Here is a 23409-nt window from a genome sequence, read left to right as displayed (position 1 = left end):
GGTCATGGTGTACGATCCTTTTGATGTATTTTTGAATCTGGTTTGCTAATATTTTGTTGAGTATTTTTGCATCTACGTTCATCAGGGATATTGGTCTGTAGTTTTCTTTTTTGGTGGGGTCTTTGCCTGGTTTTGGTATTAGGGTGATGTTAGCTTCATAGAATGAGTTTGGGAGTATCCCTTCCTCCTCTACTTTTTGGAAAACTTTAAGGAGAATGGGTATTATGTCTTCCCTGTATGTCTGATAAAATTCCGAGGTAAATCCATCTGGCCCGGGGGTTTTGTTCTTTGGTAGTTTTTTGATTACTGCTCCAGTTTCATTGCTGGTAATTGGTCTGTTTAGATTTTCTGTTTCTTTCTGGGTCAATCTTGGAAGGTTGTATTTTTCTAGGAAGTTGTCCATTTCTCCTAGGTTTCGCAGCTTATTAGCATATAGGTTTTCATAGTAGTCTCTAATAATTCTTTGTATTTCTGTGGGGTCCGTCGTGATTTTTCCTTTCTCGTTTCTGATACTGTTGATTTGTGTTGACTCTCTTTTCTTCTTAGTAAGTCTGGCTAGGGGCTTATCTATTTTGTTTATTTTCTCGACGAACCAGCTCTTGGTTTCATTGATGTTTGCTATTGTTTTATTCTTCTCAATTTTATTTATTTCTTCTCTGATCTTTATTATGTCCCTCCTTCTGCTGACCTTAGGCCTCATCTGTTCTTCTTTTTCCAATTTCAATAATTGTGACATTAGACCATTCATTTGGGATTGCTCTTCCTTTTTTAAATATGCTTGGATTGCTATATACTTTCCTCTTAAGACTGCTTTTGCTGTGTCCCACAGAAGTTGGGGCTTAGTGTTGTTGTTGTCATTTGTTTCCATATATTGCTGGATCTCCATTTTGATTTGGTCATTGATCCATTGATTATTTAGGAGCGTGTTGTTAAGCTTCCATGTGTTTGTGAGCCTCTTTGCTTTCTTTGTACAGTTTATTTCTAGTTTTATGCCTTTGTGGTCTGTAAAGTTGGTTGTAGGATTTCAATCTTTTTGAATTTACTGAGGCTCTTTTTGTGGCCTGATATGTCGTCTATTCTGGAGAATGTTCCATGTGCACTTGAGAAGAATGTATATCCTGTTGCTTTTGGATGTAGAGTTCTGTAGATGTCTATTAGGTCCATCTGCTCTACTGTGTTGTTCAGTGCTTCCGTGTCCTTACTTATTTTCTGCCCAGTGGATCTATCCTTTGGGGTGAGTGGTGTGTTGAAGTCTCCTAGAATGAATGCATTGCAGTCTATTTCCCCCTTTAGTTCTGTTAGTATTTGTTTCACATATGCTGGTGCTCCTGTGTTGGGTGCATGTATATTTAGAATGGTTATATCGTCTTGTTGGACTGAGCCCTTTATCATTATGTAGTGTCCTTCTTTATCTCTTGTTACTTTCTTTGTTTTGAAGTCTATTTTGTCTGATATTAGTACTGCAACCCCTGCTTTCTTCTCGCTGTTGTTTGCTTGAAATATGTTTTTCCATCCCTTGACTTTTAGTCTGTACATGTCTTTGGGTTTGAGGTGAGTGTCTTGTAAGCAGCATATAGATGGGTCTTGCTTTTTTATCCATTCTATTACTCTGTGTCTTTTCATTGGTGCATTCAGCCCATTAACATTTAGGGTGACTATTGAAAGATATGTACTTATTGCCATTGCAGGCTTTAAATTCGTGGTTACCAAAGGTTCAAGGTTAGCCTCTTTAGTATCTTACTGCCTAACTTAGCTCGCTTATTGAGCTGTTATATACACTGTCTGGAGATTCTTTTCTTCTCTCCCTTCTTATTCCTCCTCCTCGATTCTTCATATGTTGGGTGTTTTGTGCTGTGCTCTTTCTAGGAGTGCTCCCATCTAGAGCAGTCACTGTAAGATGTTCTGTAGAGGTGGTTTGTGGGAAGAAAATTCCCTCAGCTTTTGTTTGTCTGGGAATTGTTTAATTCCCCCATCATATTTGAAAGACAGTAGTGCTGAATACAGTATCCTTGGTTCAAGGCCCTTCTGTTTCATTGTATTAAATATATCATGCCATTCTCTTCTGGCCTGTGGGGTTTCTGTCGAGAAGTCTGATGTTAGCCTGATGGGTTTTCCTTTATAGGTGACCTTTTTCTCTCTAGCTGCCTTTAAAACTCTTTCCTTGTCCTTGATCTTTGCCATTTTAATTATTATGTGTCTTGGTGTTGTCCTCCTTGGATCCTTTCTGTTGGGGGTTCTGTGTATTTCCGTGGTCTGTTCGATTATTTCCTCCCCCAGTTTGGGGAAGTTTTCAGCAATTATTTCTTCCAAGATACTTTCCATCTCTTTTACTCTCTCTTCTTCTTCTGGAACCCCTATAATACGGATATTGTTTCTTTTGGATAGGTCACACAGTTCTCTTAATATTGTTTCATTCCTGGAGATCCTTTTATCTCTCTCTATGTCAGCTTCTATGCGTTCCATTTCTCTGGTTTCAGTTCTGTCAGTGGCCTCTTGCATCCTATCCATTCTGCTTATAAAGTCTTCCAGAGTTTGTTTCATTTCTGTGATCTCCTTTCTGGCCTCTGTGATCTCCCTCCGGACTTCATCCCATTTCTCTTGCATATTTCTCTGCATCTCTGTCAGCATGTTTATGATTCTTATTTTGAATTCTTTGTCAGGAAGACTGGTTTGGTCTGTCTCCTTCTCTGGTGTTGTCTCTGTGATCTTTGCCTGTAGCTTTGCCTTTTCATGGTGATAGGAATAGTTTGCAGAGCTGGGATGAGTGACGGCTGGAAGAACTTCCTTCTTGTTGGTTTGTGGCCCTCCTCTCCTGGGAGAACAGCGACCTCTAGTGGCTTGTGCTGGGCAGCTGCGCGCAGACAGGGTTTCTGCTTCCTGCCCGGCTGCTATGGAGTTTATCTCCGCTGTTGCTGTGGGCATGGCCTGGCTCGGGCCGCTGCTCCAACGTGGTGGAGTCGCGTTGGAGGGGGAGCGGCTGGGAGGCTATTTATCTCCGTAAGGGGCCTCCCTGCTCTCTGCAGCCCAAGGGTTAGGGTGCCCAGAGATCCCTGGATTCCCTACCTCTGGATTAAGTGTCCTGCCCTGTCCCTTTAAGATTTCCAAGAAGCACCCGCCAAAACCAAACAACGATCACCAAAAAAAAAAATATTTTTAAATAAAAAAAACACAAAAAACGGTGGCTTCTCGTTTTTCTTTATTCTCCAGCGCCAGCCGCAGGCATCTGCTCACCGGTCTTGCTGCCCTGTTTCCCTAGTATTGGCGTCCCTATCCCTTGAAGACTTCCAAAAAGCGCTCGCCAAAACAAAACAGCAAAAGAAAAAAAAATGGTCACTCACTTTTCTGGTGTCCTCCTTTGCCAGGCCTCCGGTGCCCCCACTCACTGTTCTTGTTGCCCTGTTTCCCTAGTATTGGGGTCCCTATCCCTTTAAGACTTCCAAAAAGCGCTTGCCAAAACAAAACAGGAAAAAAAAAAAAAATGGTTGCTCGCTTTTCTGGTGTCCTCCGGCGCCTGGCCTCCGGTGCCCGCTCACTCTTATTGCTACCCTGTTTTCCTAGTATGCAGGGCCCTGCGCTGTGGTCAGGATGGCTGGGGCTGGGTGTTCAGCAGTCCTGGGCTCCGTCTCCCTCCCACTCTGCCTATTCTTCTCCCGCTGTAAGCTGGGGGGATGGGCCCTCGGCTCCCGCCGGGCCGGGGATTGTATTTTAACCCCTTCCCGAGGCGCTGGGTTCTCTCAGGTGTGGATGTGGTCTGGATATTGTCCTGTGTCCTCTGGTCTTTATTGTAGAAAGAGTTGTCTTTGTTATATTTTCATAGATGTGGTTTTGGGAGGAGATTTCCGCTGCTCTACTCACGCCACCATCTTCCGATCCTTGCTCCTGGCCTTTCTTTACTGGGACAACTGCGACCCCTAGTGGCTTGTGTTAGGTAATTGCGTGTAGACTGGGTCTCTGTATCTTGCCCGGCTGGTATAGAGGAAGCTCCCTTGCTCAGCGCGTGGCCAGCCTCAGGTTGGTGCTCTGCTATGGCGGGGCCCTGGAGGGGTAATGAACGGGGCGCTGTTTGGCTCTTTACCTCCATGAGGTGTCTCAGAGCTGTTGCACAGGGTGTTAGTGCGCCCTCAGTTCCCTGGAATTTCCAGCTGCTGGACTGTTACCCGGAATGCAGTGGGGTCCCTGTCCCTTTAAGACTTTCAGAAAGCACTCGCTTTTCTTTGTCACAGGGGCGCCGGCTTTGGGACCTGCTCACAGGTCTTACTGTCCTGCTTCCCTAGTTTCCAGCACTCCACGCATGCACTGTGTCTGCGCTCTGGTGCGGATGGCTAGGGCTGGGTGTTTAGGAGTCCTGGGCTCCCTCTCCCTCCCCGCTCTGACTCCTCACCTCGTGCTGTGAGGTGGGGTGAGGAGCGCTCGGGTCCCGCCAGGCTGCCGCTTGTATCTTACCCCTTTCACCAGGCACTGCGTTCTCGCAGGTGTGGATGTAGTCTGGCTGTTGTCCTGTGTCTTCTGGTCTCTCTTTTAGGATTTGTTGTATTTGCTGTATTTTCAAAAATATATATGTTTTTGGGAGGAGATTCCCACTGTCCTACTCACACCGCCATCTTGGTTCCACCCCCACCATGCCTATGGCTTTTATTTTGAATTCTTTTTAGGAAGATTGGTGATTTCAGTTTCAGTAAGCCCTCTTTCTGGTGTTTGAGTGATTTTGGATTGAACAAGGTTCTTCTGCCTTTTCATAGTTCTGGAATGATGGGAGTGCTTGCAGGCGAGAGGCACAGGTGTCTTCTGGGAGGACAAAGAAGCTTCCTGCTTCTTGGTCTCAGTACCTCGCCTGTCTCTGCTGTCTGGGCCTGTTAGCTGGGTGTAGGGAGCGACCTCTGGTTTAATCCCCTACCTGCAGTGTGGAGGGCAGCCCTCAGGATGGCCTAGGCGAAAGCGTGGGTCACAGGTGAGCATCATGGGTGTTAGCTGGCAGGGAAAGCCCTTTTGTGCTTCCTGGTTGCCATGCCTGTCTCTGCTGTCAGGGCCAGTTAACCAAGTGCAGGGAGAAGCCTCTGCGTTATGCGGTGTAGTTGTTGTAGGCGGGGCTTCCCTCTAGCTGGTTGCAGCCATGGCGGGGACAGCAGGTTTGCACTAAGGTGCCAGCAGCAGGGGACGAAGTATCAGGCTGCTCATCATGGTTGAGGGACCTCAGGGCTTCGTTGCCAACCAGGGGATGGAGCACCTGAGGCTCTTGAAAGTTCTGAACCTGCTGGGCTGAGTGTGCCAGGACAGTTCTGTCCACCTGTTTCTTCTTCTAAACCCTTGCCTGTTTAGCAGCCCTCTCAACTCTTGCGAAGTCTTTCAAAGCACCTGCTTTCCTTTTTTCCTAGGGCAGCCGGTTGTCGGAACCTGTTTGTAGTCTCAGTCTCTGAGTTTGTTTTTCAGCCCCTCCAATCTCTAGAGCACCATGCAGTGTGGGTCTGTGCTCCTGGAGTAGATTTCTAGGGCTGGGTATTTAGCAGTCCTGTGCTTCCACTCCCTCTCTGTTCTGATTCTCTTCCTCCTGCTGGTGAGCTGGGGTGGGGGAGTCGTTGGATTCCCCTGGGTCTCAGCTTTTTTACCATTTTGCATGAGTTGTTCCCTTCTCCCAGATGTAGACTGGCTGGTGCACTCTTACTTCTGGTCACTCTTTTAGGAATAGTTGTATTTGCTGTATTTTCAAAATATATGTGGTTTTTGGAGGAGATTTCTGCCACACTTTTCACTCCTCCATCTTTTTTCCTCTCTTGCCAAAAGCTATTGAAACGTTTTTTCCCCTTCTCCTCTTCATGTTTGTTTGATCTTCTAGCTCTGGGTATAACCTGGTCAGTATATGTGAAATCTTGCTTACATCATCTAGACTTACACAGAGCTGGTTAATGTTAGAAATCTAATTTTAATAATTTACAGTGTGAGTTACCTTTTTGTGATCAATTAGATTATATACTAATCTAAGTTAGAATGAAGAGGTCATTTGGTTTTGTAATGATTCTAGTAAAGGGAGGTTTCCTTTGTTTCACAGGTATCAGTATAATTAAATGATTCCTTAGGGCATTCGGAAGAAAACTTGCAGGTTCTGGCACCTGGTACTTTTGTTTGCCTTTAAGAAGGAAATTCTTCTTGATTCCATAGGCAACAGTGTTTTATCATCACTGTTTTTATTTTGTAGTACTACCAGATTAATTTTCCTGAGAAAATTCATATGAATTTGTCTTGTTATTCCTTTGCTTCCTATTACCTTAGAAAAGTTCAAATTATTCTCCTTGGCATGAGGCCTTGTACAGCCTGGCTCAAACCCAAACCTGCCTTTTTGACCTTGTGTTCATTGTTTTGCTATAGGACATTCTAGCTGGGCTGGTGGTCACTTACCTTCAAATATACATTGCCTGTTAATCTTTACACTTGTGTTCATATTATGCCCTGTTTCTGAACTTGAATATTCACTGTCCTTTGAAATCCTACCCAAACTTAAAGGCCCAAACTAAACACTCACTCCCAGATGAGCTCAGTGCAGATGATTTCTACATCCTGAGAACGCCTCAGAATGGTTAAAAATATCCATTGTAGTTTTTTTCCTCATCTATGTTACATCCTCATTCTTTACCTCCTATTCACTAGATTATGCTATTTTTACCCCTGATTCATTCATTCTCTTCATCTGAATTCTGAAATCTTGATGTTCATTTGTGACTCACTCAAGTAAAACTGAGCCAGGAAGGGTTATGCACCCTTGATTTAAAGAGTTAATTTTAAGGATACTGAAATAAAATGGATATTGAAAAACTTCACACAGCAGTAGATCTACATTTTATTTTGTAAAAATTAAGTATACACTGACAGAATTTTGAATTTTGAGAACAGGTAACCTAAAAACTGATTTTTAAGTCATTTTAGATTCTAAACTTGGCAGAGAATACATCAATACATTTTCTTCTGTGAGGAAGGGAGTTAACATTTATTGTGCATCTTACAGATAATTATATACTAGATGTTTTACAAATGCTATTTCACTCCTCAAAATCTGTTAGGAATATAGTATTACACATATTATAAATATAGATAAGGCTCAGAGAAATTAACTTGCTGGTTACACAGTGAATGACAGATTGCGATTCTGACCTGGATAGTATTTGTTTCTAAAACTGACATTCTTAATTACTGGTGAATGAAATTGTGTTTGCACATATTTTAAGTTATAGTATTTATTTATTTTTCTTTCTAAATTCAAAGTGAGTTAATGTATCCATAAGTTTTCTTTCTTTTTTCTAAGATTGCAGCATCCTATGGAAATGTTATCTCTGTTTTTGAACCAGTTAGCCTACCAAAGCAAAAGAAAAATCTGGTAAGTAATTTTTCATCTTTCTCCTAGGAATTAAAATGTCTTAAGTATTAAAAGACAGTATTTTTAAGAGTACAAATTCAGATTGATCATCAAATAAATCAGTATAACTTATATACTATAATACCACTTCCATATTAAAAATGTTTTAATTCTTTAGCTGAAAGAATTAAGCTAAGTTGCACTGATGAATTGTCTTGAAATGCTTTGGATTTTTCCCTTTTGACAATTTTTCTTTTATAGTAAGTATTTGAAGAGTCAATAACTTTAAATTTAACAGTTACTTTATTGCTAGTGGCAAACTCCATTGTCCAGTAATATGTGGCACTTTATTCTTTGTTTTTATGGTCAACTTGTATGTAGTTTTTCTGCCTTTTCTTAAAGTTACATGTTTTAACTGCAAAGTTTTAACATGCCTCTAGAACTTAAATTCTTGTACTTATTATCATGTAATCGTTAATGGGTCACTGAATGATTTTCTTTATAAAGAAACTGTATTCAGAAACAGTTCTGAAAGCTCATTGAAACAAGAGTTTAAAATTTTGAGGTTATGTAATAGATTTCTTGGTTGCTTGCTTTGAAGCTCTTAAATGTAACAGATAGACCAGGTTATTTTAACCGTCTCCACTGAAGAGTAAACCAGGGATTTAAACCATATGAAAGAAGATCAGCATAGTGTGATCTAAAAAGCATTGTATTAGGAGTCACAGGACTGGTTTCTTTCTAGCTATTTGATCTTGAGCAAGCCAGCTTTATGAGGCTCTTTGCTAAATAATGAAATGAGTTGATATCTGTTCATTCCTCATGAGAATGTAGTAGGGGTGACATGATGTCAAAGGCTGTGTGGATATATGTTAAATGTAAAGAATTAAACAGTGTTCTAATAATAGACATGCCTTTATATATCTTTTAATGCTTTTCATTCTCTCTTAGCTCTGTAGTATTTTACACATTCCCTCAGTATGTCAACTGTTACTTCTTATTTATAAATAAGGCATCAGAGGCCCAAAGAAAATAAGTGAGTTGACCAATGAAACAGCTTTTGAGCTATAAAATCAGAAGTAAAATCAGCTGTATTGATTTCTATGAGTGAGCATTCTTTTCCCTGTTTTGTGCTAGTAAAAAAAATATTTTCTCTGGTTAGTTGATTCCCATTTTTAAATTTCATGGAAGGAGAGTCAACAATTCTCCCCTGATTTCTATTTGTGTTTATATGCTACCTTTGAATCTAGTGGAGAGGTTCTTACAACCATATGCTTTAGTAATTGGCAGTACTGAAAATAAATTCTAAAGGTGGTCACTCCACCCAGAACAATACATTTGAAATAATAAGAACTATTAGTTGAATGAAATAATTGACTTAAAAAATCAGTATGTTTTGTTAAAATGCCTTTAATTAGTAAGGGTGAAATTGAGAAATTCATTTTTGCCCATTTTCTTTTGAACTAAAATGTTTAATGCGCTAGTTAAAAATTCAAAATAGGCTGGTTTATTGGTAGGTGGCACTGACTTTGCAGAGAGGATTTAAAAAAAAGCTTGATGAATAAGGCAAAAACTGAATCTAATGGAAAAATTGTAGACTTGGAAGGTACACAAAAATCTGTAATTCCAGGATATAGTCTCAGATAATCTTTAGATCCTCATAAAAATATATATTACTTCCCTTTCTTTGTGCATTCTGGAATATTCTTTATCATGGTGGTTCTTCATGGGATGTATGCTTTAGAATTACTACTTGTGCATGTGTCCAGATCCTGCCCCGGGTATTCTAAATCTTGAAGTGTGGGATTATGTTTAGGTATTTATGTCTTTCTAATGAGGGTTCTGATGTATACTGTGACTGGGGGCTGTTCCTGCAAGGCTTGTTTAATAAAAGCATATTCTTTAGGCTACCTCTATCAAAATTCATTTGTGATATTGGTTTAAAGTGTAGATCTTGTGCCCTGTCCTGGACCTTCCGAACCTGAACCTTTAGGCATGGGTCTCAGAAATTTGGATTTTAATAAACGTCTGAGACTATTCTTGTGCTTAAGTGTGAGAACCACTATCTTAACAGAAAGTTTGTTTATGGGTCTCCATCTACTAGAGGTTAGTAAAGTAAGTTAGGCCATAACCTGAATTTAAAAGTAAAACAGAATAGAAAACATTTGAGTGCATCACATGTACTAAGGATAAACTTAGATTGCATTTATTTGTATATGTATATGTGTTCTGGGTCACAGTGCAGCATACATTTCTTACTGCTTCGCAGGTAAAAAAGTTTGAAAAATAGTGCTTTACAGAATGAAAAGACTAAGCTATATAATATAATGGATTTGTTACATCTCTTATTCTGAATTTTCATATATACCATATGATCTCATAATGGGGATGAAACATTCAAAGAGAAGAAAGCCTCAAATATCAGAGAAACAGACATATTTAAAAAGTAAAACATTGTTAACTGTAATAATAATTATTATAATTTTAAGATTTTGAGGTTAATGTGCTTATTGTCTAAGTCAGCATATACTTACTAGTTTTTTAAATATACAAAAGACAGACCTTTGGACCTAAATATCCTCTCACTAATCTCCTCCATCACATAATTCTTATTATTCTTGACTGAATTGAAGTGAATTTGTTCTCCTTAAAAACAACTGCATGGTCAATTATACCTCCAAGAAAATTACTTTATGTATTACTAAGAATAATAAGAATGAATGTATTCAGTTGACATAGAAAAGATACCAATAATAATTGGCTTAATGTCTTTTTTTAGGAATTATACAGCCAGTGGCAGAAAAGTGGCCAATTTCTTCTGGAATCAATAGCACACAATATAACTTGGGATCCTGCAGGTAAGAATGCAGGTAGGATTAACTGAAATGGAATATTGCTTACCTAAGCTGTTGCCTTTATTAATTTCATGTATTTCAGTTCAACTTTGCATAAGATTGTAGAGAACACAGAAGTAAATAAAAAACAGATTGTGCTTTTTTAGAGCTAATAGTGAAATGAAGATGCACTGTAATAGTGTCCAATGATACTAGGAAAATCTGTTGTTTTGGGAAGGTGACATTAGTTTTCTCTGGGGAATCAAAATTTCATTGAAGAGGAAGGAGCTTTGACCTGAGAGTAGAGAGATTTTTAAAAATGAGGCTGGGAATAGATGGACGAGGGGAGAAAAAGTAGATTCTAAGACGAGGTAATGTCTGTATTTATCAGTTACCTGTTTCTGCATTAAAAAACCAGCCCAAAGCCATTTTTACCAATTTACCGCACTGAGCAAAGGCACAGAGAAAGCAAAAGATACATTATAATAATGGTTAGTACTTCATTGAAGCTATGGTGTAGTGGCTGGTGATAAGAGAAGATTGGAGCATATTATGGAAGGCCTTTAAAGTCATGCTAAGGAATTTGAATTCTTTTTAATTGTCTAAAAAGTATTACAGGTTTTTGAAAGTGGCTAGCAAGCTAAGATTTATGGTTTTGCACGATTTTTCTGGTAGCAGTGAGTTAGAAGGATTAGAGACAAGAGGAACAGGAGGAGAAATACTACTTAAAATGATCTACAATTAACTTTGGAAAATACACATTCATAGTAGTCTGAAGGAGAAATAAGAACTTGTTTCAGGGCTTTTAATGTGGTAGGTGCTTAGTTAATATCAAGTGAATAACGAAAGGAGTACATGGATATGAAATGCATTTAGGAATAGAATTAACATTATTTGACAACTGGATTTCAGATTACTCTAAGACTGTCTATGACCACAAGAAGAGTGCTATGTATTAGTTAGAGATGGTGGAACATAGGTTTTGTTTGGATATGGAGAATTTGAGGTGCTTGATATCAAATAGCAATATCCAAACTATAGAAATTTCTAGAATATAAGAAAGAAGTTCTCTTTGGAGCATGGAAGTAGAAGTCATGAGTTAAGGCAGATAAGATAGTTCAAATTTTAATATAATAGGTGAAATGGCTGAGAAACAATGTTAATTTAAAATACAAGTACAGAACTTTTCAAAATTTAGGAAAAAGATTATCTTTGAAATTTAAAAAAGAAAAAAAATCACACTGTTTAAAAATATTTCTTCCCATGAGATTGTAAGACTGATGCTTACTAGCTGGTAACCTACAGGTATATTTTATGCATGCAGTAAAAATGGGTCAGACCTGAGTTCAAATTTGACATTAATATAGCACTTTATAACTCTACTATGGATAGGGTTTCTTATGTCCCCATTTATGCCTGTTGTCCTCATATGATAATTAATAATATCACCTTCTACCCCAAGTGTTCCTGTTTGGATTATAAATTATGTGGTTATTATAGCATTGCAAACTGTTGTAATCATTTGTTCACATGAGTAATTTTTTTATCAGACCAGGCTGAGATTCTTTTTCATTTAGTATTTTACTTATATTTAGAAGCATATCATATATCAGGCTCTCAAAAAATGTTTACGTATTTGACTACAAATTTTATGATCATGAACAGATTACTTAACAGATCAAGAATGGTTAACTCACTTGTAAATTCATGTCTATTTCACAAGATAGTTTTTTAATGATTACATATGGCAGTGTAAATGAAAATACTTGATGGTGAATGATAGAGTTCTATAAAAATATTAGCAGTGAACTGGCTGCTTCAAGTGTCATATTAGTAACTATAATAAAAACATTTAAATTTGAATTGAGTGATATTTCTGTAGTAATGACATAGTAGTAGCTTGGAATTTTTGTATCTGTGGTCTATTAGTACTAATGCTTCAGAAGATAGTATTAATGTTAAATTCCTCTAAAATCATCATTACAGAGCAGTGTTCAAAGATAGTTTTCTAAACATATCTAGTAGTGACTTGACAACAGCTCATGCCCATTATCTTTTTAATCATGATTGAGCTGAAATTCATATAAAAGTTTATTGTTTTTCTTATAGTAATTGAAGAGTTTAAAATGTAATGGTTTGGTTGAGAAATAGATTATAACTGTAATAAATATTTGGGAGTATTAGTGTATTATTACTTTTCCAAATGAACTTTGTGATTATTTATAAACAGATTATAAAAGATTGTAAGTATTTTAAGTGACATGTTAGTAATTTAGTTTTGATTAATATTCACTTTTTATTATATACCAGGTATTGGCACACAATACAGTTTTTTACAGATGGTGTTAGTAAACTGGAGTGCTTTTGTGTTGTCTCCAAATCCACTGTAGCATCTTGCTTAAATCATAATATTTTGTTTTAGAATTTTCATGCTCTTTTTCTTGCTTTAATATCCATAACTCTGCCCTTTGTTCTAAATCAAAATGTAATGCCATACCTTAACTACTTGTGTTTCATTCTAACTAGGATTATTTTGTATTCTATATTAATTTTTTAATCCTTCATGGGATATCTTAATTTTATCTTCAGTTTATGTTATAGAAAAGAAAGGTTACAAAAACTGAATTAATATTTACAGAGAACAGATTGGTAGTAGCCAGAAGTGGGAAGTGGGGTGGGGATGAAACAGGTGAAAGTGGTCAAAAGATACAAATTTCCAGTTATAAAATAAAAAGTCCTAGTTATATAATGTACAGCATGGTGACTATAGTTAATAATACTGTATTGTGTATTTGAAAGTTGCTAAAAGAGATCTTCAAAGTTGTCATCAAAAGAAAAAAAATTGTAACTGGATGGTGATGCATTTTAACTGAACTTATTGAACTGATCATGTTGCAATTTATACAAATATCTAATCAGTATGTTGTACACCTGAATTAATATAATGGTATATGTCAATTATACCTCAAAAAAGAAACCAGTGTCTGTTGGTAAGCTGAATAGTGGAATAGTAACCGTATTTAAACGAAATACCTCATTAGTACTTTCTTGGCTGTTTTAACTGTGTGTGAAGCTTTCCCCGTAGTTGCTACTATTTATTGAGCTTCTGCCTAAGTGCCTAGAGTATGCTGGATATGATAAAAATATCATAGCTAATCCTTACAACATCTCTATACAAATTTATAAATTCATAGATGAGAAAATTGAGTCTCAGAGGTTGCCAAACTAGATCAAATTCATGTAGTTAGATAAGTGACTTACTTGGGTTTTAGACTTGGATTTCGGATCTGAAGTCTTTGTTTTTACCACAGACCCACTTTTCTTCTGAAATAATGATCTTTCTAGAGAGACACAAATCCATAGTCCTTAACTGCCAAGGTGCATGCCTTACGTTAGCTTTTAACCAAAACTGTGTGTCCTCTGTTACCTTCTTTGGATGGATAGCACAGTCTTCTACTCAATTACCCAAGTCATAAAGTTGGAATCTGTCCCTTGAAACCTCTTGTATCTCCCTGTTTTTTAGTTAATGTCGAGCCCTGAAAAGTCTGCTTTTTGAAATAGGTTTCAAATCCTTGCTTCTTTAGAATTTGATCCAGATCCCCATGATTTCCCATGTGTATTTTTATAAGTAAGTTAACCAGGTTTCTCTGTGAATTATGTTTTCCCTAATTGTGGCTATCTCTAGAGTTATTTTCTGAAAAGAATGTTTACCATTCATTGTGTACTGGAGTCTTTGAAAGTATGGTAAAAATTATTGATTATCTCTCTAGAAAAATGTACATAATATACATAAAACTTTTGCACATTGTCTCAGTGGAGAAAAGTTTACAGGCTTCTTCAAGTCCATCTGTTGACATGCCACCCCAAGTTAAAACCCCTTGTTCTAAAAACAGATTTCATGATGTAACACTCCCATCCCCTCAAAAATGTTTAACTCCCAATTCCTTATGAACTTCAAAAATGCTTCACAATCTGACTGCAGAGTTTTTCTAACCGTATTTCTTTTTCTAGGTCTACTGTATACTTATTCCTTAACCACACCAGAGTGTGAGGCATTCTTGGGAATATATTAAACTTGCATGCCTTCATGCCTTTGTTCATAAATTTCTCTCCTGGAGTAAGAATTTATCATGAAAAAGGACAGTGCTTCATATGTCATTGTATCCCCGGTGCCTCACACAAAGATGATGTTCATTAAAAGTTTGTTGGATGAGAGATTATAAGATCTGCCTTTTTTTCCTAAAGTTGTTTCAACAGAATTAAAATACAGCCTTATTCTCCCTTTTCCCAGTCTCTTTTTTGTTATTTGACCTTTTTTTTTTTTGGAAGTTGTATTATCTTTGTAGTAGTATGTGAAACTTTTGAGCATGTAACTTAACTCACTACCTAAATAATAAATGGTGAATGATCTATATATTTTTTAGGCAACCGTCTTTTAACTGGTTCTAGCTGTTTGCAACTCTGGTCCAATGTTTACTCGGAAAAGCCAACTGAAGATGAAAATCCACATAAAACAGATCTTAACTTTGGGGATTGGAGATGCATTTGGCATTGCAAGTAAGCAGTTAATTAGGGATTAAACTGATAAAGCTGTTCCATATATGCATTTTAGTTTTTTGTAAAACCACATTGACATAAAAAGTATTGATTTTTTTATTCTGTGACATATCTTTTCTTATATATATATAGATAATACACCATTTCCCATGTTCTACAGATTTTTTTTTTAATTGTTGAATAAAACAACTAGGAAGAAACATAAGAAATGGGTAAAGCCTATCTGATGACCATTGCTAAACTATACAAAAGGAGACAGAAAACTTCCATATTGTTGAATGGAAGTTTTCCTATTGTGAAGAAGCATATTTTTCTCATATCTATCTACTATTGAACGATATAATCCTTGTCAAACTCTCATTGGAATTTCTACTTTTGAGCATAGTTCTAAACTTCATATAAAAGGGTGAATGTGGGAAAATCAGGAAAATTGTGAAAGTAAAATTGAAGTGTATAGTAAAATTTGAAGCTACAGCTGGTCAAGCAGTTTATTGTTGATATAGCAATAGACAAGTTAGGGTCTGGGATTAGACCCAGTTATACATGGAGATTTAATATGTGAGGTGGCATTTTACATCAGTGGGGCTAACTTGCTAGCTCTGTGGAGAAAAATAGCATCTGTTTTTTACCTGGCATCAGAATGAATGTCAAAGGAAGGGAAAACCTGAATTACTATACAACAAAACAAATATTAGAAGAAACTACAGGTGAATTTTCATATTTTAGAGCTTCAGTGTCAAATATGGTAGCAGCTAGTCACATACACCACAGAGTGCTTGAAATGTGACTAGTCCGAATTGAGATATACAAGTATAAAATACACACTAGATTTCAGAAACTTAACACAAAGAAAAAAATGTAAAATGTCCTATTTTTTATTGGTTACATGTTGAAATGATATTTTTGATACATTAAGTTAAGTGAAATAGAGTTACTTTCACCTGTTCATTTTTCCTTTTTAAAATGTGGCTACTAGGAAATTTAACATTTATCGTTTATGTTCTATTGCTATTGGATATAAAATGCCACTTTAGAGTTAGGGAAAGACTTTCTAAGTATGCAAAACTAAAAGCTGAAAGGAAAGGAAAAGAAAAAATAAATAGCTTTAAGTGTATCAGTGAAACACTTCTGTAAAGCAAAGAAAGACCATAAGGAAAAGAAACAAAAACTTGAGGGGAAATATTTGCAATTTGGGGTTAATGCCTTTTTTTTTTGGTATCATTAATCTACAATTCCATGAAGGACATTATGTTTACTAGGCTCCCCCCTTCACCAAGTCCCCCCCCACATCCCTGTTCACAGTCACTGTCCATCAACATAGTAAGATGCTGTAAAATCACTACTTGTCACCAGCTAATGCCTTTTTTTAAAAGAAGGTCTTAATTAGAACAGGACAGATATCTCAATAGTGTAGAAAAATGGACAATGAAGAGAAATTTTTAAAGTAGTGGTACATATGAGTAATAAGCATATTAAGAGTTGATTCACTTCACTCGAAATTAAGAAATGTGAAATATCCTGAAAGAAGAGGATGACTGTCTATTACTAGTGAGAGTGTTTTGGGAAAACTATTAGTAAAGAAATGCAATTGGTATTATCTTTCTAGAGAGCAATTTGGAAATATGAATCAACAGGCTTAATTTTTTTTCATACCCTTTAGACAGCAATTCCAAGGTTCATTTGCTCATTCAACAAATATTTCTTGAATGTTAACCATGTTTCAGACAGTGATATAAATGCTTGGAATATAGCAGTGAACACATGGGGAAAATAGAAAATAAACTGGTAAACCAGTTTGACAGGATGTTAAATTGAATTCATCCAGAGTCAGTTTTATATGAAGCAGTAGTAGGATACATGTCAGATACCAAAGTGAGAGTAGGGCAGACCTCCTATATATATAATTTATAAGGAGATTTCAAAGGAACTGGTTCCATGTATTTTACAACCCTCAACTGGATCATGGATATTAAAAAGGGTTTACATGTGGATAAGAAATAGGATTTTGCAGAGATAGTTCTTTAGAAAGAGATGTGGCTTTGCTTTGGAATTTTTCATGTAAGGTTGGAGAGAGAAGAGCAGCAAAATGTTACTGTCTTCACAGCAGATCTAGTAGGGTCTTCCATGGGTTGAACTGAGCATTTGAAATGTGTTTCACACATTTGTGAGAAGAGAAGATTCTTAAATCAAGAACCTTAATTTAAGTACTAAGTTAAGTCATTTGGGAGAGGAGAACAGGATACAGTAGTAACTTGAACTAGACATACTAATTATTTGAGATGATTATTTGAGTAATCAGAAAAACCATGGAACTAGACTGTAAGGTTTGATTTAGGTTCAGATGAAGATTACACTAACTGGAATACATTTAAAAGTTGACTTTGATCACATTCCATTTATAGTGCATTTAAATCCCTAGTTACACATGTTAGATGAAGAGCAGTAAGTACAGTAGAAAAAAAGGAATAGGGTAATAAGGGGAAGAAGACTAGAAGTGATTTTTCATTATAGACATGAAATGAAGAAAGTGAGAAGAATGTTGTGGGCAGAGGGGACATGAAGTTCAAAGACAGAGGTAAAAGTGTGATTAGCTTGTGGATGCAGTAAAGTGAACGAGGTGAGGAGCAATAGGGGATATGATCAGTCAGGAATCAGCTTATAGTTTATTGTGAGGCTTTTGCCTATGTTCTGAGTTGGGCAGCTGTTGAGCAGAGAAGTACTGAGATCTGATTCCCTTTTTTTAAAATCTCAATCTTTTTTATTATCAAAAGTACATCACAGTGATTCAACAGTCCCCCCCACCAGTGCCCACTCCCCTCCCCTTGGTAACCACTAGTCACTTCTCAGTGTCTATGAGTCTAATGCTGTTTTGTTCCTTCTGTTTTGCTTTGTTTTCATATTCCACAAATAAGTGAAATCATATTGTTATTTGTCTTTCTCTGCCTGGCTTATATCAGTGAGCATAATACCCACTAGATCCATCCATGTTGTTCCACATGGCAGGATTTCTCTTCTTTTCATGACTGAATAATATTCCATTGTGTATATGTACCACATCTTTATCCATTCATCTATTGATGGACACTTAGGTTGCTTCTATATCTTGGCTATTGCACATAGTGTGATGATAAACATAGGGGTGCATGTATCATTTTGAATAAGGGATTTTGTTTTTTCTTCAGGTAAATTTCTAGGAGTGGAATTAATACGTAAAATGGTATTTCTGTTTTTTGTGAGGAACCTCCATACTGCTTTCCACAGCTGTTGCACCAATTTACATGCCCACCAACAGTGTAGGAAGGTTCCTATTTCTCTGCATCCTTGCCAGCATTTGTTGTTTTTTGTCTTTTGGACAGTGACCATTCTAGCTGGTGTGAGGTGATAATCTCATTGTGGTTTTAATTTGCATTTCCCTTATGATTAGTGATGTGGAGCATCTTTTCATGTGCCTGTTGGCCATTTGTATTTCTTCTCTGGAGAAGTGTCTGTTCAGATCCTCTGCCCATTTTTTGATCAGGTTATGTGTTTTTTGGGTGTTGAGGTCTCTGAGTTCTTTATACATTTTGGGTATTAACCCCTTATCAGATGAGTCATTTATAAATATATTCTCCCAAACTGTAGGATGCCTTTTTGTTCTGCTGATGGTGTCCTTTGCTGTACAGAAGCTTTTTAGTTTGATATTGTCCCTCTTGTTCATTTTTTATTTTTGTTTCCTGTGCTTGAGGAGATGTGTCCAGGAAAAAATTGCTCATGCTATATTCAACAGATTTTTGCCTATGTTTTCTTCTAAGAGTTTTGTGTTTTCATAACTTAAACAAAAACTTATATGTAGCTGTCCAGTTTTGCCAAAACCAGTTGTTAACCAGGCTGTCTTTTCCCCATTTGTATATTCATTGCTACTTTATTGTATATTAATTAACCATATATATGTGGGTTTATATCTGGGCTCTCTCTTCTATTGCATTGATTTATGGGGTCTGTTCTTATGCCAGTACCAAATTGTTGTGATTACTGTAGCTTTGTAGTAGAGTTTGAAGTCAGGGAATATAATCTCTCCAGTTGTGTTCTTCTTTTTCAGGACTGCTTTGGCTATTCGGGGTCTTTGGTTCCACATGAACTGTAGAACTATTCATCCCAGTTCACTGAAGAATGCTGTTGGTATTTTGATAGGGATTGCATTGAATCTGTAAATTGCTTTAGGCAGGATGGCCATTTTGACGGTATTAATTCTTCCTATCTGTGAGCACAGGATAAATTTCCATTTTTTGGTGTCTTAAAATTTCTCTCAAGAGTGTCTTGTAGCTTTCAGGGTCTTTCACCTCCTTGGTTAGGTTTATTCCTAGGTATTTTATTCTTTTTGATGTAATTGTAGATGGAGTTGTTTCCCTGATTTCTCTGTTAGTTTATTGTTAGTATATAGGAATGCAACAGATTTCTGTATTAATTGTATATCCTGCAACTTTGCTGAATTTCTGATTCCCTTTTAAAAGGACTGCTGTTGCTGTTGTTTTGAGAAGACCATAGGGGAAACAGGGTCACAAATATGAAGACAGGCACTTTTAATAATTTGTATTAAGGATATCCGTAGGATTAATTAGATGTATGAAAATGCATGTGCGAGAATGTTCATTGCACCACTTTTTTTTTTTGTAGCAGCAAAACTGAGAAAACTAGAGTGAATTATTTTCACCCATTGCATATATGTGTCATGGAATAATTTAAGCCAATGAAATAATGCACATCTATACATATTGATATGTAAACATGTTCATGAGATCTTTTCAAATCTTTAGTACAAAGCAAATTGTAAATATGACCTTAGTTTCCATCCTCCTCCCTTAACACTGTCCCACAGAAACTAGATAGGGAGGGTGGAGAGAAGGGTTTGGAAGTCTGTGTATTAAAATGTTAACAGTGCTTTTGCCTGGCAGTGGGTGTGATTGTGATATTGGTGAAACTATAGATCATTTCATTTTTTTCTTTTCATACCTCTGCATCAACATTTTCTGTTATGTACTTATTATACTTGAAATCAAGAAAAAATGTTATTCGTGTTTGAAATGATCTGTGACACAATTCCTCTTTGGCCTGCTTTACAAATAAATTTAGTTTCATTCATAAGTATGAACTTGGGTAAAGAAAAGGAAATCAATGGTAAGGGGTTTCTTAAGACCAGCATTTAAGGGTAGCTAGAAGGGAAGGTGATGAGGGAAAATGAGCCAAAGCTCCACAGAGAAGAAAAGGCAAGTGTGCACCAAGTAATAGGAGAAGCTGGCAGGCTGAATCTATGATGGTTGCAAGGCCACCATTAACCCAAACATAAATTGGGCAAATGCTTAAAGTAGCACTCATTTAAAAATATTGATTTAATGAAAATGTATTTTGGAATAAAGATATCTAGGGCTCTGGAAATCAGATTTCCAGAATAAAAAAATGAAACCTTTTTCTTTCACATCCTCAGGGAATGTGAGCTACAGCTCCTTCATTTTAAGCATTAAAGACTGACAGGTTGTTCCTTGCAGGAATCTTATGCATGGATATTTTTACATTTTAAAAAATTGTATGTAATTAAAATTTTTCTGTTTATTGTATATTATGAGATATGTTTAAAAGTTAGTGTGAAACATGTCACAAAATTTTCTATTTGAAACAAATTTCTGAATACATGTTAGAGAAGTAATACCACTTTCTCTGTCATTTAATTTGCTTTGAAAATTATTCCTTATCTGTTTAATTTACAGGACTGCTTCCCAAGTTCATTTAATGAAATTTTCACCAGATGGAGAATTTTTTGCCACTGCTGGGAAGGTAATTTGTGAACGTGCTATTGCCGAATTGTATATATGGTTTCTTCCTGAAAATTCAAAAGCATTAACCAGCTTCTTTCTTTTATTTATTTAAGTTGAAAATGTTTTCTATTAAAAATGTTAAATAGCAAAAAATTGGCTAACTTATTGTGTTGAAGGACAGTATGGTAGAATTGAAACACCATAGGCTTAAATGTAGATCTGGGTATAAATCTGCCATTTACCGATTTTTTTGATTTTGGGCGAGTAATTAATCTTTCTAAGCAAATATAAGAATTTACAGACTTTCTAGAATGACATTTGTAATCATTTTCTTTGTTATTACCTGTTGATTTCAGAAAAATGTATTTCTTTCAAATTATTTTATTGAATCATTGGTTCCCAGAGCGGTTTATACGTAACTAATAGTCTGAAATTATTCCCAAGGCTCAGAGCCTTCTGCAGACTAAGAATGTGAGATACCTAAATCCTCAGTGATGCTTTTTTAGGAGAGAAGTGGAGTTGTTTATTTGACTGACTTTGCGGGTGGCAATGAGGTTATAGTCTAAGAGCAAAACATGGTGCATTCTGGTTTCCCTTGTTCTTCCTTTACTTACCAAATTAGGAGATGCAATTTTGATTATACTTAAAATATTTTATATAATAGTAGTTGTTAACTATTATAATTCTCAACATTTTCTTTGAATGCTCATATTCCTGAAAACTGTCCTGTGCTTTTAAAAATGAGCGATCTTTGTAAGTCTGCTAGTGGTAGTGCTTTCTTACTGATACACAGCTAAGTGGTGAAAAAGAAACCCTTAACTTCATGTTTCTTTCCTGAATGACTCCATTTTCTGTACTACTTAGTAACTAGGATTTTCCTTATCCTTTCAAAATAAACATATTCACACACCTTCATTCTCAAATCACAATTAAATAATACTAAGAGAAAAGTACGAGAATCAGAGGTTTTCTTCTCAGTTTCTCCATGCCCAGCTCCTTCTCCCATCCCTAAGCTCCTGTAATGGGGAAAAAAATCTTATGTATGCTATTTGACTTATTAACCTTTAATTAATTCTGATCTGGATATTTTTCTGTTTTGTTTTTTTTTCTTAGGACGACTGTCTTTTAAAGGTATGGTATAATATAGAAAATTGGCGGACAGCTGTTACCTCTCCAGATACAAGTTCAGAAAAACAATCCCAAGGAGAAATTGACTTTTCTTTTGTATATCTGGCCCATCCTCGAGCTGTAAATGGATTTTCCTGGCGTAAAACAAGCAAATACATGCCTAGGTCAGTAGATTGGTCATTTTTCCCATGTATTAAGAGAGTATCATCTTTGTGACTTTAACTGTTTTTACTTTTTGAGAACCCATAGACACAGGTCTTTTACCTATGAAGATTCAAGTAATATTAGCTAGTCCTTGTTCTGCAGACCTCTGGCCATGGGTCAACTATGATTGACAAGAGGAGAGCCATATGAAAGAATAATTTACCTCCAGAGCAGATGTTTTTAAGTGAAGAGTTGTGCATCTTTTTCTTCTCTGTGTTTTGTATCCAATTCTTTCATCTCAGTCATTCTCCATATTGCCATTTGCATGGACTTCTTCACATTTCAGTCCCTCATCTTGCACATTCTATGTGTATCTCCTCTGCTTTCCTTTTAAGAATACCAAAACAGCTTTATTGAGAGGATGTACCATGAGACCTCAAACATTTCTTTAACTGTATCCAACATCTTTGAGGAAAAGGGAGTGGGGTTAATACATTATAATACTCTGAAGTTGGTAGTTGTTCAACCTCCACGTGCACGCACAAGCACACCTGTTAATATTTCCTTTCTTACCTGTAGTCCTTGCAAGATTTGATATCCCATTGAATTTTTGTCTATATTTAGTAAGTTATAGAGACCATTTTCAATTTGGCCTGGCTTGGAGCAATACAGTTTGTTCCTTACCTTTTGTCATCTGAGATGTTCTAAACTGATCTTTGGTAATATACCTGGATCATTTGTTGACTTCAGTTTTGCTCTCTGAGCCAGCAGGATATACTGAGATTAAGAAAAAAATTTTTTTATATTAAGACTGGGCTTTTTAGAGCAGTTTAAGGTTCACGGCAAAATTGAGGAGAAGGAACAGAGATTTCCCATATCCCCTTTTTCCCTCTCACAGGCACAGCCTTACCCATTATCAACATCCCTGATCAGAATGTTAACTTTGTTACAATTCATGAACCTACATCAACATATGTTTACCATCTAATGTCCATAGTTTACAGTTCCCTCTTGGCTTTGTACAGTCTGTGGGTTTGGACAAATGTATAATAACTTGTATCTGTCATTGTTATACCTAGATTTTTTAGTTACTTTCTAGTGTAGTTATTTCTGTTCTTCCTACCCCAGCCCTCCAGTCTAGTAAAGCATAGGAATAGGATTCTCTAGGAACAGGAATGAGTCTATTGTTAGGAGGATGAGTCAGTCTTTGGCCTAAGGGAAAGTAGTGTGGACAGTCTATATTGTTGGCAAAAGAACCTTCACACACGGTCATCTACATTTGCCCTCTTAAGGCACTAAATTATGTTTTCTACCTTTATCTTGCATCTACCTACCACTTCAGCATTTTATTAAAAAAAAAAAAATAAGGGAGAAATGTGGGATTCACATATAAATCAAGTATAAAAATCAAATGAATAATTATATCTGACTTGATTGTTTATAGTTCATGATGCCTGATCAAAACCAAAAGTTTCTGTGATATGACTGCCCTTGCACTGTTCACCATGTAAGAACTTATTCACTATGTAAGAACTTGTTCACCATGTCAGAACTTGTTCGTTACACTTCAGAAGATTGGAGACTGTTGAGAATTAGGCTTGGGGTTGATTAATGA

The 23409-nt window shown here is 36.5% G+C and overlaps 1 protein-coding gene across 8 annotated transcripts in view; it reads left to right on the top strand.

Moving 5' to 3' along the window:
• The window catches only part of DMXL1 (Dmx like 1), a 169501-nt gene that overhangs the window by 27848 nt on the left and 118244 nt on the right, over positions 1–23409 (top strand). For 5 of the 8 annotated variants that reach the window (XM_036903235.2, XM_036903233.2, XM_036903232.2 and 2 more), the window contains exons 3-7: positions 7292–7363; positions 10122–10212; positions 14601–14733; positions 20475–20541; positions 21636–21814. In XM_036903235.2, the coding sequence (XP_036759130.2) occupies positions 7292–7363; positions 10122–10212; positions 14601–14733; positions 20475–20541; positions 21636–21814 (542 nt within the window). The remainder of the gene's footprint in view (positions 1–7291; positions 7364–10121; positions 10213–14600; positions 14734–20474; positions 20542–21635; positions 21815–23409) is intronic. The other 3 variants (XM_036903236.2, XM_036903234.2, XM_036903230.2) reach the window with 1 other exon arrangement.

This window comes from Manis pentadactyla, chromosome 13, assembly GCF_030020395.1.
Source record: "Manis pentadactyla isolate mManPen7 chromosome 13, mManPen7.hap1, whole genome shotgun sequence".
NCBI lineage: Eukaryota > Metazoa > Chordata > Mammalia > Pholidota > Manidae > Manis > Manis pentadactyla.
Note: the sequence above shows the minus strand (reverse complement) of the source record. Positions and strands in the feature narration are given on the sequence as shown.